This window comes from Erpetoichthys calabaricus, chromosome 9 (genome assembly GCF_900747795.2).
Source record: "Erpetoichthys calabaricus chromosome 9, fErpCal1.3, whole genome shotgun sequence".
Lineage (NCBI taxonomy): Eukaryota > Metazoa > Chordata > Cladistia > Polypteriformes > Polypteridae > Erpetoichthys > Erpetoichthys calabaricus.
Window position 1 is genome coordinate 163,091,211 of NC_041402.2, and position 18,682 is coordinate 163,109,892.

Below are 18,682 nucleotides of genomic sequence, written 5' to 3' on the forward strand. Positions count from 1 at the left end.
TTCACAATTACCTTTGCTAACTTAAGGTGCTCATTACTAAAACCTTCACAATACACTTCAACTGTCATTGTGATTTGTTCATTCTTCACACTTGACTTTTTTCACGTGGGAACATGTATATTTAATTTTAACAAATAAAACAAGTAAGGAGTAAACACATTAAAAAGCACACAGGTTTTCAGGACGAAAGAAAAACACAACTCGGTTGTTATAAAATCTTTCTTTCACATATATTTTTTGTAATATAACCATTTTAAAGTACAACAAGAATTAAGGCTACGATTTATAAAACTTTCCAGCAGAAATGAACGATGGCCCAGCATCACAGCCTGTTTTTAAACAAATCTTTTGGCAGACAGGTAATGTTTTTATTTTTTTTTGTTTTCTTATAAAAACAAATACTAAAATAAAAAATACAGTTGCTACATTTAAGTTCTAAACTACTTTTTCCTTTAAAGCACCAGCTTTTAGTCTGCTCCTTTTCATTTAAAATTTTATAAAATATAAATTATTTGAAAAATATCAGAAAAGGTTGAGAAACAAATACATAGAAATGATCTTATGTAACAACAATGTAACATCACAAAGAAAATTTAAAACAAAACAAAAATCGCAACTGCAATGTACAGTTTGCTTGATTTTTTTTGTAATTGTATATAACTGGACAAAAAAAGTAGAGTGACATTTATGGATCTCTTAAGTAATACAGTTACATTGGAAGAAAAGGCAACTTAGTATTAAGATGCCAATATAAATTAATAAAAAATGCCCTGGATATAGCAGATTTCTTAATGCTGCAATTAATTTGAAGGTGGTGGTAAATAAGTGTCACTACTGATTTATAAATACATCTGTCTCCTCCAAATATGAACCGGTATTCATTACAGTTAGTATAGCATAAAGGATTCATTTACTCTGTGGCAAATTGATAGTGCAGGGCACTCGCAACTTAACAGTGAAAAACATTGGCCTTAATGAAATCTCTTAAGAAAATGTAATGAACAAACTGTACCGCATATATACATTTGTTACAAATACCAGTGTATACATACTGTACATCACATAAAAGGTTTACTATTTTCACACTGACCAATAATACAAATATTTCTTTGGATCTATAAAATACTGGCATGTGACCAGGATACTAGCTTTCATTTTTTAGTAAACTGAGCAGCCCCAATCACAATGATCAACATAAAAGTAAAAATAATAGAAACTGCTCTTTAAAAATCCTCTAAAAAAACTTCTAATCATAAAAGTCAGCTGTTTTTCCAATATGATAAGAGTGCTTCCACTAGAGGAGATCTTTTTGATTGTCATTAAGACACAGCAGGGTCTAGACATCAAAGAAACATTCCTGTGATGCTGCCTATAATGAGGTCTCAGCAGCACCGCCCAGTCTCTGAGGCGTCATGGACGTCTGAGTGTGTCCCAGCCCCTGAGGGGGTAATGTAATAGAACAGAAGAAAAGAACTTTTAACTCTCTGCAACAAACATCAAACATCCCATTATTTGCTAATCCAGCACTGAACATTCCTGAGCAAGAAACATTTAGCTTAAAAGGAAAATAAGTAAGGCCAAGCAGATATAGTTTGTTTACATTTTAGGAGAAAGTAGCACAGTGTTTACATCAATGCTTCACTCCTATTTTCAGAAAAAAAAATAGATTTCTTTTGAACAAAATATTTCACTAATTAGGGGGACATGTACAAGACATATCAAGACTTCAAAGGGTTATAAAAAAGATACTCAACATGGAGTGATGTGACAAAAGGACATTTCAGAGTTCAGTAACAACTTCTTCCTTTCTTGAGATTATTGAGATATGAAGTGAGATTTTAACACTCACTTGCAGCAGTATTTTGGTCACCTTCATTAAAACAGCACCACTCTGATAAATGATCTAGCTTACGCAACTGCACATTATTGAAGCTGCTGGTGTGAATTGCTAAGCCAGTTATTCAAATCAGATAAAAAGGATCTGGAATTTTAACTCCTGTTCCTATTCTGGGGAATCATTTTACTTGTTTACAAATAGCACTGCCTGTGACTTACCAGGATAACAAAAGAACCTACCCAGAATACAACAGATAATGATGGGTTAATTCTTCATCATTACTTCTCCTGAGATTAAAAATAATAATAAAAAAAAACTTCCAAGGAAAAAAGAAAAGTTTTGCATTCTTTGTCAAATTTTGTATTACTAAAATACAATTTTTATGAATTTACTATCTTACCTTACCACTGCCACATAATAACTAACAGCTACTGTTGTACTACATGGGTAACAAAATGTTTTCCATGACCAATCTTAGCACAGACGCAGTAACAATGCAGCCTCTGAGGTTAAATGCTTGCCTGCAACATTCACTTGATCATTTGCTCAAAAAATTGCCTTTTTTAACAACTTATTAACCTGGAAGCTAAATAAAATGCTACTACTCTCATCCTTCTAACACTATCCATATTCTTTCCTGTTTAAGGCACTCTTTTCAGTTAAGTAGGCCATCCACTTTCTACTTCTGACACTCCCCTTCGGACATAAGGCATGACACACTCCATTGGAATCCACAGTTACTCTCTTTGTTACTATGAAATCAAGTAAAATAACTCTTATTGCCTATTTTTATTTGCCCAGCAAACAGTAATAAACTCCTAATAAAATACATTCCACCTGCATTCTGGGACATTCTATTCACATAATGGCATGGTAGCATTATTTAAACTTGGCAGTGTTAAACTTCTGTCTTCAGAGCTCAAGTTCTTCAACACTAAATTATAAACATATGCTGATTATTGATCATAACTCTTTTCAGTAAGGCAATTAAAAGAACAATATTCAAACACTGAAGTAAACTAAAAATACCCAAAACAATTCAACTTCAAAACCTGGAGCCATACTCCTTTCACACTCATAGAATATCCCTGCTTTGCTACTTAGCCCTGAAAAACTGTAAGACTGAATGGAACTACTGTACGCTTATGAAATGAAATTTTAAACATCTTTTTATACTGTGTCTCCTGCATTAATAGAAAAGAAAAAAAGGCAGTGACTGTTTAGAATAAATACAGAAAATCTGGCATTCACATTCCTATGTGTCTAACATTAAAAGTACATATCTTGTTTGAAAGGAATTTTAATACAAATGACTTTTAATGAAAAAGCAATGACTTTAAATTATAAATCCTGAAATCTGATGTGAAGTTTCTTCAGTCAATTAGTTCAGGTAAGAATGATCGATTTTAGTTAAGATTTTTTTTCCAATTAGCAGCCTTTAAAATTTTGTATTTGTGCATATTATTGCAGAAAGACTGTCAGCTGAAACCGTTACAAAAGCCTTCTGACACCAGGGGGAAAAAAAAAGCTCTCTTTCATGAGGTGACATATGTTTTTCTGTGGTGGCTGAGTAATCAGGTCCACAAAAGCCGATACATAGTTTGTTATCAAAGTGAATAATATATTACCCATGTCTGTAGCCCAGTTTTATACATATATTATCAAATAACCAGCAAATTAAACAACACTGATAGAGTATTCCATACACATCAAATCAAAAAAGACACAAAAGTTTGATACTGACAAGCTAAACACATGAAGAATACTGGCACATAACTTTATAAAAAAAAAAAAAAAAAAAAGATTAAAAAATAATAATTACTATTTTAACAATTATATATAAAAAAAAGATTTATGGATGGGGGAAAAATGAGAACAAAAGCCACTCAAACCTTTCTTTTTGAAAGGTAGTAAGTTGGCAGTAATACATACATAATATTTTATGTTTCAGTTTATTTGGCAACACTTTTCATAGTACAAATATTCACCCCGTCTCGATTTTCCTTCAGTCTACCTTGGCTTTCTTCTGCCTCGTTCCCATGTCAGTTTCTAGTGCTCATAAAAACCCAAAACCTTTCAAAATGTATTTGCTTGCTTATTTTTTATTTTTTTTTTTATATATAATCGCTATAATCATATTTGTCTCTGCCTTGAGCTGCATTGTCTTCAAAATCTGTTTTTTAGATAGCTCTGTGTAATTTTTGACAAAGGTCAATAAAGAAACAAACTAAAACTTCTGCTTTTTAAGCTCCCTGTGTAGCTCAAATTACAAATGACAACAGCACTTAAAAAAAACAAAAAAAAACAAAGCAAATACCAAACTTTTAAAATAAGACACGTTTTGCAACATCTTAAAGCACCCACCAATACTTCTGTCCCCCTAGTTTTACAGTCCTTGTCTGGCATGGCTTCACTCATCTGCGTCAGGCTTTACATCCAGCATGGCATGCAGTTCTTCTGGAGTATAGCCGAGCAAACTTTTCAAGTCACACACAAAGCGGTAGACATATCTCTTGCCAGATGTCTTGTGAATTATATTCTTGTCATAATAATAACGCAATCCACGGCTCAGCTTTTCATAGTTCATTTTGGGCTTGTTTTTCCGCTTTCCCCATCTTCGTGCAACCTGACAATCGAAACAAAAGTTATACAAGTTAACTTTTCTGTTACTAAACGTTTTAAATTAAATTAGTTTTGCACTGTGAATCCTTGGAAAAAATAATTAATTATTTAGGAAATGATAGTAGATTTCATGAGTGTTACTGGAATCTATGGATTGTTTCCTCGCACAGTCAAAAGATACCCAGGGTAGGTGAATTGGCATTGCTAGTGTGTGTGTGTGTGTTCACTCGGTGATGAACTGGTTCCCAGTCCCAGTGTTGTTACTGCCTTATGTCTGATAGGCTCCATTTGCCCCACAACCCCGTCCTGGATAAGTGGGATAGGAAAATGGATGGATAGATGAATGGGCTACAGTGCATCTGAGCACTACATAATATGGGAAAAATCTGAACTTTGGTTTCATATGTACAGTATACTGTATAAGAACTGTACACTTTAGCTGAATGTCACAAAAAAGTCTAAAAGTTTCATTAGAAGTACTTTCAGAAAAACATTGCTTACACACCTCATCGGGATCAGAAAGTTTAAACTCCCACCCATCTCCTGTCCAACTGATGAAAGACTGGCATGACTTGTCTGTCAGTAATTCCAATAGAAACTGCCAGAGTTGGATAGGTCCACTGCCTGTCAAAAAACAAAACCAATCAAAAAGTTAAGATGACTACTAATGCCTAGAATCAAGAAAATGAAGGAAACAAGAAATGCTAGATTTCTGTTATACACATCTACAGTACTTAGTACCATGTCAGTAATAGCCTCAATATACTTCAACCTAAATATTAAACAAAAAAATCTTAGGTAACACAAGTTCAATTCAAATGATAGTACTTCATATGTAAGAAAGTAATCTGATTTTCCCCTTTTCAAAGGCAAATTTTTGGTTAGTAGAATTTATTTTGTCTTACTACCCAGTGTTGACTTAATGATGAATCTAAACTTGTGTTTCAAGCTAGCATGCATGGATGGATGGATGGATAAACAGATAGATAGATAGATACACAGACAGACGGAACGCTTTTTACAGAAGCTCATCAAATAAATAAATGAACAGATAAATAAACAAACACTATATTCTAAACACACACCAGAATGTCAAAAAGGAAGAAGGAAAATAAATAAATAAATAAATAAATAAAACAAATGTCTGACTTGGCAGTTCCAGTCACGGTGTATTATGTAGGCATATTGCCATTTGTATAAAGGAGCCCCAGTAGTGTTTCTTGGCACAGGGCTGCTGACTAATTTGTTGGCTGAAAGTTTTCAGTGTTAGTGTGTCAGGGAGAGAATGTAAAACACTGTACATAATGGCACTCAGTTTTGTCTTCATTGTCTACTTTGCTACTTCCTCCTGAGGGGAGCATCTCATAGCTGAGCCTGCCCTTTTTTTTGTTGATTTAGTGGACCTCTTGAAGTGGTGTTACTGGCCCAGCACACTTATTTAGACTTAGTTCCTCCTGTGCTGTTGAGCAAATTGGCCAATAAGCCTTCTCCACTTTTGTCGATCACTTGCAATTGTATCCATATCTTTCCACTTGATGTTGATAAGTTTCAGGTCTTCTTGGAATGTTCTTCATCATGTCTTTACTGGTCTTCCCACTTATGTCTTCCCCATTGGTGGTATCCACGTCATTACTATCCTGGGATGTTGATGGTCAGGTAGACGAAGAATATGTCCTGCTAATCAGCACACTACCAGATAAAAAATTGCATTGACTATCACAGAGTTGTAGAAAATGTGAAGGATGTCATAAAGGAACACAGTCTCCTATGGAAAGAATCTGCTCTGACCTTTCTTAATGTTCTATAAGACCAGTCCAGCCTGCCAATGAAGTGAACTTTCTTGAGACAGATGACAGTGATGTGCGTCTCTGATGACTGCTCCTGGAAAGTATATAACTATGCATTTTAAATAGGCCATGAGCATTATATCCAGGTCAGCACTGTAACCACAAGAGTTAGAAATAAATGCACTTTTCTGAAAGTTTCTAATATAATTTATTGTACCTGGTAATGGAAACCAGTAACAGCATGGAACTGTGCGGGCCGGGCCCTGGCATCTCCATTGCAGATATTTTTCCAAGGTGAAAATGTAATAACTTATGTTGAGAGAGACATTTTCTTCCAACTGTAACTTTCGGTTTTATAAAAATTGTTGCCAACTTGTTAATATTCCATTTTTGAAGGCTTGAACATAACACGTATCCCAAGTGATTTTTGTGCCACCCTTGACCTAACATGTTAATAAAGCAAGACTAGTGATAGTGAAAACAGGGGATGTAAAGAAAGTAGAATTAAACAGTAACACAGCCAAATGGTTCACATTAAAAATGAGCCATATTTTACAGGGAAAGAGTGAAAAGAATTTTCATCTTTAAATTCAGCAAGAGTATGTTAAAATCTAAAGAAAGCTTTAGGAAACAACATAAATCATGGCTTGTGAATAATAATCCAGGTGAATATGATGCTTGACGCAGAACACAATGTTTTAGGTTTCAGAATCCCCATAGGAAGTTCAGCTACTCTTTCTGTAGTTTATATGTCTACCCTGAAGTTTTGTCTAGGTACTTTAGATTTCCTTCCACATTACAGAGATATAATAATAATCATATGAGCTGGTCCCATATGTGTGTGTGCTCTGTGATAGGCTGGTGCCTCATTTTGTGCTGGTTTCTGCTTTGTGCTTAATCCTGCCAAGAAAGGCACTAGGCCCATGATCATTAATTAAAATGGTTTGTTAATTAGCTAACGTAATTTTCTTCACTCCTTATCCATTAATGACAACATCTAGTATCCTCCCAGGTAGCATTAAATTGCATAGGGAGAAATTGATTGTAATAGTCCATACTACACTTACTGTACCAGCACACAGACTTAATCTTTCTCAACTAGACGAATCCCAACCCACCCTATATAACTAAAAGTGTAAACAATGTTCTATATTATCTAAAATTTGAAAAAAAAAAATATATTTTTTAGAGTATATCTAAAACTTTTTTTTTTTTATATAAACATGTCAAAAATGTATTATTATTATTTCAAAATAAGCATGTTGGGCCTGTGATTGACTCTTATGTTAGTCATTATTTTATCATATTTTAAAAAGTTGTTTTTTTTTTTTTTTGCTTGTGCCTCTCTTCTTTGTCTCTTTCTCTTGAATGGGGTTTGAATAGTTTTGTTTTTTTTCCCCCATTGTATTTCTATTTTACCTTTGTTTTCTTTACATTCATTTCAAAGAAAATGGTTGCAATCTGTTATGTTTTTATTATACGTTTGACTGAGTAACATGCCATTGCAATGTTCTGGTTTTTGAAAACAAAAAAACAAAGAAACAAAAATCTAAGGCCCTATTATGAGCTTCCACAATCAAGAAATGAAAAAACTCATCATAGACTGACACTTGATGAATCACTCGAATTCAGATTTTTATAGTTATAATTTACAAGGTCCTGCCTAATAAAAGTTAACTTGTTTATGATCTTATTTAAATAACTGAGATTTGAAGCAACTCTACTGAAGAAGCATTTTGGTGTCTTGATTTATTTTCCGCTCTCTTTTTCCCTACAGCTAAGTCTATCTATTTTTTTCTTTCAAATTCCACAAAGATGAAATCAGCCGTCTTATTCTGATAGGGGTTTCTTCATAAGAATGAGACAGTGCCACATGATCACTGTAGGAAGCTGATGAAATGGAACAAGTCTCATTCACAATTTTCTATGCTTTTCACTTAACTACATTTATGTGTATTTGTGAAATCCTACAAATTAACACCACTGAAGCAAACCACTGCAGAATAAACTGTTCAGATGCATACAACCTTTATTTTAAAAAGTAGCATAATATAATAGGAAGCGATAACACTTAATTTACATCATGTGTGGAAATAACTGGAAACTATATTTTTTTAAGACATCAGAGAAACCATACAACCTTTTGATTACGCTGTAAATGCTATGTACAGTGTATCTACATACCAAACAAGAAACACATAATAGCATTGTCACAAAAAAAAATCTGGTTAACATTTGATTTTGCAGATTTATCAGATGGACAGATCTACGGATCCAAAATAATTAACAGTATGAGAGGACACCCTCTCATCTATGTCTATTGAGGGTCAAAGACATGAATACATGGAGCCTGAATAATGCTTGTTAATGATCTCTGTAGTGAGGGCAACTAAAGGTAACCATGACTGAAAAGTGGTTTATTTCTGCATTGGTGGTAAACCTAGGATCAACTTGTTAACACCAATGGTAAGGAAAGTCATCTAGTCAAAGAAAGACAATTTTTGCACTTTAAGAAGCTGGATTTGACCACGATGTGGAGGAGGGATATGAAGGCAGGTACATATTGAAGCCTCCAATGACACATGAAAAGAGGAAAGGCCATTACTAAGGTTGTTTTATAGAGCCTTGGTAAAAACTGAATTAAACTGAATTTTTAATACAGTAACTAGAGATATTGCAGAGAGGTGGTAGAAAATGCTTGAATCTTACATGAGGCAGCTCTATGCCCCAGGGCAGGGTAAAAAGCATTTATTGGGCTAGGGTCCATTTCTGAGACTGAAGTTAGAATTAAAGAACTGGCCAGACAAATTATGCTAATGGTGTTAGAAATTCTTTAACGGGTGTGAATAACATTCCTCTTCATTTTTGCTCAGAAGTACCCCTGGACTGGTGCACAATGTAATGAAAAAAGGGAAAATACAGGGCACATTCCAATTACAGAATAATCATAAACCCTCATTGTCCACCTTTTCACAGGGTAATGGAAAAGGGACTCCAGTTAATAATGAATTTCGGATTTAGATGAAACCACAAGATCACTAACGATGAGGTGCATCAAAGCATTTATGTGTATGCTTTGCTCAGTATAACCTATTCTTCTATAATGCATTATGTGCACTGATTCATATTGGTATATCATATGTATATCATCTGATGTAATACATGGGACGAAACTGTGAAATTCAGCAGCAACAGTAAACTATCAACTGTTATTTAATGCAATTAAAGAATACAGTACATTTTCATTGCAGTCTGAACTGACAAAAAATCCCTCTTAACAAATACTCAGTATAAGAATGGATTAAATAATTGATTTAAGGAGCTACAAATTGTGTATATTCACAACATTACCCTTTTAAATGTATTACTTTCCAAATAACTAAGTCCATACAGTATGCACAATTATGGGTGCAAACTTACAACACATAAAATGCTCGTTTTAGCATTATTAACAGTTCATTTGTGGTTCAGAAAATTCTAATATTTAAATGTTTGTCTTGAATTGTTAAACTAACACAGAACGCAAATGACAAACTTTACCAAATGAAGAATAAGACATGCAAACAAGAGACAATTTAAGAGGCTATCGTGCTGAAACGTCATTGACTAAAATTTGAAGGCAATAGCTTTTAGTCAGTGTCACTTGCAGGAATATGAATTTTCTCTCAGTTGTTCATTGAACACTATGTGACCAAGGTGTCTATCAGAGGATTGCTAACAGACCAACCAATTGTAACTAAATTACAAATATTCCAATTCAATTTAATTTGTGTACCGTGCTCTTCACTGAGTACAGGCTCAGAGTGCTGGAACATGAGTACAGACACATAAAACTGTAGATCAGCCTAAACACAAAATAAAAACAACCGACTAACTGACTAATAGAAATTCCTTTTTTTTTTGCACTGTTAAGTGATTCTAACAAATCTCTTTTTAAAAATGTGTAAAAAAAAAATCTACAGTCAACAAAATTAAATTCCAATCATTTTTTAATGCACTGAACCATTTCCTGTCTGGATTCATTTTACGTTTATTGTAGAGAAAAGTTTTTTTCTGGTCATGGCACAGTGACTTTGCTTTTTAGGGAACAACTGCTTATAGTACAGGTTAATATCTTTGAAATAATCAACAATTTTGACTTGATCAAAAGCACGGTGCTGAAGCAGGGGGACTGAAACCAATGGCTCTCTCAAGAAAGTTTCAATTTTAACAGTTGTTAACACCATTCCAGAGTAATTTTAACTGAAGCATAATAATTTATACTAGCCAACCCGCTGAGTAGCATACGTCGCATGATTATTTATTGATGGGTGAACACTTCCTGAAAGACACAGTTGTCCAAATGGGGTGGGTTTGAGGATACGACTGTAAGTGAATGAAAAGATGGAACTCTGGAGAGAGCAACATACAATTGTCCGTGACTGAAAACTGGTTCTGGCAGATACAGGCATATCTTTTTGAAAGTTTGGCCCTGTGCCTTATTAATTGTCATTGCGAAGGCCAATCTAACAGGAAATTGTTTGTGTGTAAAAGTAAAAGGCAAGGATATCTCAGAAGTGAATGGTGATAGTAGCTGGAAGCATTTGGGACATCGCCACAATTTCTGCCTCGCCACCATAAACTCCGGAAGCATTCATGTAGTCAGCGTATTGTTGAGCAGACTGTATGACTATGCTTCCGTGACTAAGAACAACGCTCTGTCGTGCGTACCCCATGCGCACTGCCTGCTCATGCCTCGAGAGCGAGGGTGGACGCAGGAGGAGGGTTAGAGTTGGCGGGTGGGGCTCTGTCTTGCGTATCCCATTGTCAGGCAACTTGGCGGATTATATATAGAAAAGCAGCAGGAACCGAAAAGAACAATGAAAAGTCAACGTGGCTCAGAGGTGCATGTGGACTGTAGCAGAGACGAAAGCGACTGAGGCGGTGTTTGGTGAGGTGTTGCGTGCCTCGAGTGCGAGGGTGGACTCGGGAGGAGGGTTAGACTTGGCGGGTGGGGCTCTGTCATGCGTATCCCATGGTCTCTGTCTTGCATGCCATGGTCGGCTGCTTAGTGAATTGTTGGTGGGCGGAGCTCTGTGAGTTGGCGGGCGTGGCTCTGTCTTGCTTGCAATGGACTTAGTGAATTATTATATATATATATATATATATATATATATATAGATGTGTCATTTGGCAAAAGAACATACCAACAATGCAGTAAGAAAATACAGTTGCAGCCAGATGATATAATTATCATGAACTTTAGGGAAGAACAGAATGATAGACAAGACTATAACACAATACCAGAAGGATTAAAAAAGCAAAAAATGGTCATTGGTAATGTTTTTTACTGTTAAGACTGAATGGCCATTTGTCACACTTCCTGGCAGATTATTCCAAACTTTAGAAATTTATCTTAAGATTCATTCACGTTTAAAACTCAGCATGTTTTACTGTGGCCTGACCTAACAAACAAAAGATTACAATTTTTAGCAAAGGCCAAACAGCTAAATATATAATAACAATATTTTTGATGCAACTAGTAAGCATACTGAAAAAAGACACACATCTCTTCTAAAATGGTTTCCTCCTAGATGAAAATGGTTTTCTGAATTTTAACAGAAACTAATTTTCCAGGCCAACATCTATCTGGGTTTGTCATTGAATTCATAACAATGAAAAACAAGAAAACCTCAAGCTCAAAGCAGCTGTATATTAACCTATCACCTTTCTCTCTACCGTCTTATCAACCTATTTTTCAGTGCCTGTTCTGTGGTGTTGTGACAGGAAATGGATGCTTGCATTTTCATAAAATGTTATTCTTATTATGAACATTTAACATTTCTCATCTGCCAGTTTTCTTCAAAGAAGCAATGTAAATTGTCCCCATACATCACAAATCTATTTTATTTTGAACATACACATACATAAATACACACCCACACATACATATTCACAAACAAGCACACTTAAGGATCCTTCCAGAAAATGATTTGGAGTGTAGCCAGTATTTACACGTCTCTAGTAATATGGCTTCCAGCATGAAAAATATATATTAATCTTTAATAATAAAAAAAAACACTTTTTATAGCCTTTGTATGAGAAACTAAAATATTCATTTTACGTCACTCACATTTGGAATCCGTGTTTCCTCCCACAGTCCAAAAGCATGCAGGTTGTACAAACTGTCATTGTTAAATTAACCCTAGAGTGTGTGTGTGTGGTTGTGTGTTTGACCAGTGATGGACTGACACCCTTGTCCAGGGATTGATCCTGCCTTGTGTGCTAATTTCTGGGATATGATCCAGGGGCACTGTGATCCTATCCTAGATTAGCAAGTTGGATAGATGGATAGATGAATAGATGGATGGAAGACTAGACACTAACACCATGTAGTAAACTGGATAAACAATAGCAACGTGCTTGCCCTTACATTCATAGACATAAATTCCACACCCATCTACACAAAGTTAGCATTCAAATTGTGCACCTCCTCCATTTCATTAAAACAGCATATTTTTGGCTGCTGTTTTAGGCAACTCTATACTGGCTTGCTCTGAACAAGTGTTTACGGCCATATATTTGTAAAAACATGTAGTATAATGAACTGGTATTGCAAACAGAGCTGTTTCCTACCTTGTGCCTAATACTCCATTTATCTACTACCCTTTCTCTGGCCTATTATGTTGCCAACAAAGCAAGCAACAATACATGGATTTAAATTCCCTAAATTTCAAAATTAATTTTATGGTCAAACTGTCAGTATTTACAGTATAATCACAACATATATATATATATATATATATATCCATCCATTCCATCCATTTTCCAACCCGCTGAATCCAAACAGGGTCACGGGGGTCTGCTGGAGCCAATCCCAGCCAACACAGGGCACAAGGCAGGGAACCAATCCCAGGCAGGGTGCCAACCCACCGCAGGACACACACAAACACACCCACACACCAAGCACACACTAGGGCCAATTCAGAATCGCCAATCCACCTAACCTGCATGTCTTTGGACCGTGGGAGGAAACCGGAGCCCCCGGAGGAAACCCACGCAGACACGGGGAGAACATGCAAACTCCACGCAGGGAGGACCCGGGAATCGAACCCAGGTCCCCAGGTCTCCCAACTGCGAGGCAGCAGCGCTACCCACTGCGCCACCGTGCCGCCTATATATATATATATATATATATATATATATATATATATATATATATATATATATATATATATAAATAAAATATACCTACTTAACAAGCTCTAGGTTAACTAATTCAAAATGTTGATTTTCTGGCATCTTTGTTACAGCATGAAATTTAAACTTGGATAGTCATATTTTTGGCCTGAATTAATAAACAAGTCAAATAAATCAGGAGCAAAGGATAAGTAACAAAGGACAAAACTAATTTCAATTAATTTTGGGACCCAAACCCACTGGTAAATTCTTATCAGATGTAGTCTTTTTTCAAATTAAATTTTTGTTTTGTCTAGGCTTTCCTAAACCTGAAGTACTATATTTATTCACATCATGATACATACTTCTGACCCACTACTTGGATGACTGCCTCTAAAACATTCCTACTCTTGTCCACTTTCTCACAGATTCTTACACAGGTTGCTCAAGAATTAATAATATGTACTCCCCTTAGATAGTTCTAATATTTTATTAGGTATGTGGTTAACTTCACACATATTTGTCTCTGGAATATTAAATCCAAAGGTTTGGCACAGCTACGTGTTAACCTAATATATTAACATTGAAAAGATTCAGTTCTTTTCATTCAATTTATTAAACCCCTATTGCTAGAGTTTAATTTTTTCTTAATATGTGTTATCGACGCATTTTTGCTTTAAGTCTTCAAGTTTTTTTAAACTAATTTTATGAGAGGCATTCTGGTGGGGTTTTACCCTGGGGACTATAGTTTTTCCTCTACATCTCAGTAATGCACAAGTTAGATTAATAGGTAACAATAAACTGGCTCTGAATATATGAGTGACTGTGTGTACTTTGATGACTGGCATTCCACATAGGGCTGCTCCCTGTCTTGTGTCTGATGCTAATAATCTCCACCTATCTGCAATGAAGAAATATGTCACAGGAAACTGGATATATGGATGGACATATACGCATTTCAGAAAATGTAATTTCCATAACTTGTGGCATGCTGTGGTTGATCATAACAATTCTTCTGTTTCCCAAAACATACTATAATTGATAAAAATTATAGTCCATTTTCTAGTTTGAAGAAATGATTGAATTTACTTTTATTTTAAAATAATCCACTTTATTGTTTTAGAAAAAGGCGGCTGCTGCTCCAAATGTTCCGAGACGCAAGTTTAAATAACAGTCTGCACACTGTGCATGTTAAGTTTGCACTCTCTTTCAGTGTTTCACATGGGAGTGTGTGCCCATTAGGTTGATTGCCAACTTCAAATGTGCCTGGTCTGCTTCAACATGAACAGGGCTTTGATAGACTAGTGCCTTTTCCAGGGATGGTTTCAATCTTGCTCCTGATGCTAGTAAGACTGTATCAGAATCAGTCTGCACACAAAAAAAAGTTTGAGACATACAGAAATACATTTTTAAATTATCAATTATAGCCTAATTCATAAATATTATGTAAAACAAACACAAATTCTAGTTATCTTCTACAGGGCAAACTGAAAACTTTGCTTTTGAGGTAGAACTTGGTCAGTTCCATTTCACGTACAAGTAGGCATTCAAAAATACCTGGATCCCCTACCCAAATTCAGAATGACTTCCAAGCAAAATATATATTAGATTTAAAAAAATGTTTGATTGATTTAATATATACAAAGCAGGTATATAACTGAGAAAGTTAATTTCGTAATTATTAGAAGAAAATAACTTTGGCAAAGTGTTCTATATGTTGAAATATTTTGAATCCATTAATGCAAAACAGAAACAGTTGGTTTTTTTTTTAATTTTTACTATATTTTAAAAATTAAGGTCTTTCTGGTAGTTAAAGTGATCACCTGGTTGGTTACAACATCACAATTAGAAGAAAGCAGACTATATGTTTACAATGTTAATTACAGAATTTTAGGCTTATGAATTTTTAAAACTTTGTTCTAAAAAAAGAAATAAAATCTAATATAAATATACTATTCTAAATAAATATATTTTTTTAAACTGCAGCTGTTTTCAAAGCATTGGATTGGTAGCACCATGAAGTACTAAACCAATAAAATTTCCCCGAATTATTTTTCTAAAGAATATATTTCTGACAAAGAAAGAAAGAAAGAAAGAAAGAAAGAAAGAAAGAAAGAAAGAAAGAAAGAAAGAAAGAAAAGTGTAGGCAAAAAAAAATGTTTTTAAGATAAGCCTCATATGAAAAAAAAAAAAAAAATACAGACAGGTATCACAAATGTTGTGCACCGCTCCCAGGTTGCTAAGACAACCCCATAAATAGGTCAAGATGTGGGATAGATAACAGAGCAAAGAAGAAAACTCTTTAGTCTGCCTCAAAATGAAGAAAGACGAGCACACAAAGGCATGCCTGCATGCACAGACATACATATACACAAACATAAGTTATAACAAATTTACACTTCTTGCAAAGTACACTCTAACATAAGTGGATTTTACTTTCCATAATTACATATAAAACTTTTTTGAATATAAACTTTAATCTATTTATGAAACAGAACTTTAAACATAATACATCCAATTTTACTTTACTCTGCTATTTATAAAGTCCTAAACTGTTACATAAGCTACACAATCCTAAATACTTAACAGTCAATAAAATACTGGACTTGTTTGATTTTCATTTGTAACCTGAAAAAAACAAAGCAAATGTATCATACATGAGCACCTCTGAGGGCATTTGAACTCCTCACTTGTCAGGGCCTACACAATTTCTGTTGCTTATTTCTGAAATTTCTCATTAAAAACTTTCATTTAAAAATGTATGTAATTATTCATACATAGCTTTATATATAGTAGTTATCAGAAGAGACCGAGTCAAACAAATGTAAGATCAGGTGAATGCTGAATAAGAAGTATGTATTTTGATGTTATGTGTTGCCAATAAGAAAAAACAAAACATGCTAATTTAAAACATATGTATCTAAATTTAATAATCCTCATCATCTGTGTGGTGTCTGCACATTCCCTTTCGATTCATGAATTTTCCTTTGGGTACTTCACTTTTCCTCCTACATCCTGAAAGTTGTTAAGATTAGGATAACCTGCAAGTGTAAACTGGCCCTGTGCAAGGACAGATGTCAGTAAGTGTGCCTGGTGATAAACAGACATTATGTTTAGGGCTGGTTTCTGCCTTGTGTCCAGTTGTGCTGGGATGAGTTCCAGCTCATCCACAAAATTAAACTGAATTGGTTAGGGAATTCTGCGCTATGTTGTTAGAAAGCTTTTTAATTTCCTAGAGTAACTTTGCAAATTACACTGGAGCAGTTTAATCACAGAATAAGATGGCTTTAAAAGACTGCAGCAGTTTTTTTTTCTTTTTGAGAGACTTCTTTCTTACCTGTGTAGCCAGCAAGTGCTGCAGCTGGTATTACAGGCTTGTCCTTGTTCAGCTCAGCGCGTTCCCTCACGTAATCTTTGAAGGTGCCCTTAGGCTTATGGTTGTGAAGGGTGTTCATGTAATCTTCAGAATCAAAGCTGTCATAAGATGGTACACGCTGAAGGCTACTAACGGAGGACTGACTACTCCAGGACTGAGTCAAATGATCACAACTTTCAAAGCTGTCAATACTCTCAAAAGAGTCCTGTCCACCTAATTTCCCTTTGAAAGAGAGCAACAACAATATTTTAGATAAAGCATTTTGCCAAAACACAAGGTCAATAATTAAACATTGTTTCCAATATTCAGCAATGAGCGAGGACATAATAATCTCCTTTAAGAATATTAGTATTTTCCTAATAAACTTGAACAAGGAATTTACAACATTTAGATTTCTCTGATTTAAAACATATTTCTAGAAATGACATTATCTTTTTTTATCTGGTTTATCTTATTTTATCTCACCCTTGGGGAACATTAATTTGATAGGATAAATAGATACTCAGACTGAAAGCTTTTGTTACTATAATCCTAGTTGTTAGATGCATCTACAACTCTTAAAATAGTCACACATGAAAGATATATTTTAAAATTCAACTGATATATCCATAATTGTAAAAACACACACTATTTAAAAAGATTTATCCAATAACACTAGGTACAATGTGTTATGCTCAAAATGTACAGTATTCTGTTAAACAAGAATAACGTATCATAATCTATAAAAAATATTGAATACCTTGTACTTCACATTTTCACACTTTAAATATAAATAGACCCATTGCCCTCTATTTTATGCATATATGAATATTGCACAAGCACCTGTTTATAAACACAATATTCATAAAAGTAATGAACACACTGGAATTACTAAGAAATGTCCAATAGCATTAATATATAGTTATATCATTTCACACAGTGAATGAAATGTGCAGTCTCCCGCCTGAGTTATGTATTCTTAGTTGAGTGTGAGAAAATGGTTAACAAGGACATTTACTTGACAATAGGTTCTGCTTATCTTTCTTGTGAAGATCTACAAGCAACTTCAACATGCACATAAAAAGGCCTTAATGGGTGTTATCTGTGCCAGAAAACAGTTACATTATTTTAAATCCTGGACCAATTAGTCATATTAGTGGTCGACCCACTAATGTGACCACCCCATCTTCAGCAGAGTAAGAAACGGCATACAACAATGACAGAAATTATAGTGAACACTTGAAAAATGTATCATTTGGTCCAGCTACTGCAGGTGCAGGTAGAACGGAATTGCAAATGAATTTTCAGACTTCTACTGGCAAAAATGCATGGACAATGTAAACTAAGGTACAAAGATTTGATTAACATGTAGCAATTTCCTATTCAAATCCTCATTAATCTGTAAAATTTGCAGTATATACTCAATACTTTTGGTAAAAACCTCACATCCAATTATAAGTTGAGTTTACTTTATTCTTATTAAGTGCATGTCTATATACAAGTCCAAACACAATGACTATAATACATTATGATAAAAAGATGAAATATAAATAAATAACTCTGAAATATAAAGAGAGCAACAACAGAATGACAGAATTATCTTTTGTAAGAAAACAATTTAACCATAGAATATGACTTTGAATAAAATATGTAAAACTCTCTGGACTTGTACACTTGAAAATAAGAAATGTTTGAGACATAATAAATAAAAAGTACCCAAGCTGCTATTACCACACTTAGCCTCATAACCTGTTCTAAAGTTGTACTTTCGTAGACAATGCATTTGGACTCATAAAGATCTCTGGTAATAAACTGGTTATGAGAATACAAATCACTAAATACAGAGTCTTATATTTATAATGTACTGTATATGATAATCTAATACTACATACATTTTATATTTTTACCTGTAGTGGTTCAACC

At 34.5% G+C, this 18,682-nt stretch overlaps 1 protein-coding gene across 2 annotated transcripts in view; it reads right to left on the reverse strand.

Annotated features, from left to right (window-relative positions):
* Positions 1-205: 205 nt before the first annotated feature.
* ets1 (v-ets avian erythroblastosis virus E26 oncogene homolog 1) overlaps positions 206-18,682 on the reverse strand; it is a 112,791-nt gene continuing 94,314 nt past the window's right edge. For both annotated transcript variants that reach the window (XM_028810346.2, XM_028810348.2), the window contains 3 exons: positions 16,742-17,002; positions 4,965-5,083; positions 206-4,463 (listed from right to left, as the gene is read on the reverse strand). In XM_028810346.2, coding sequence (XP_028666179.1) covers positions 4,248-4,463; positions 4,965-5,083; positions 16,742-17,002 — 596 coding nt within the window. In that variant the 3' untranslated portion in view covers positions 206-4,247. The remainder of the gene's footprint in view (positions 4,464-4,964; positions 5,084-16,741; positions 17,003-18,682) is intronic.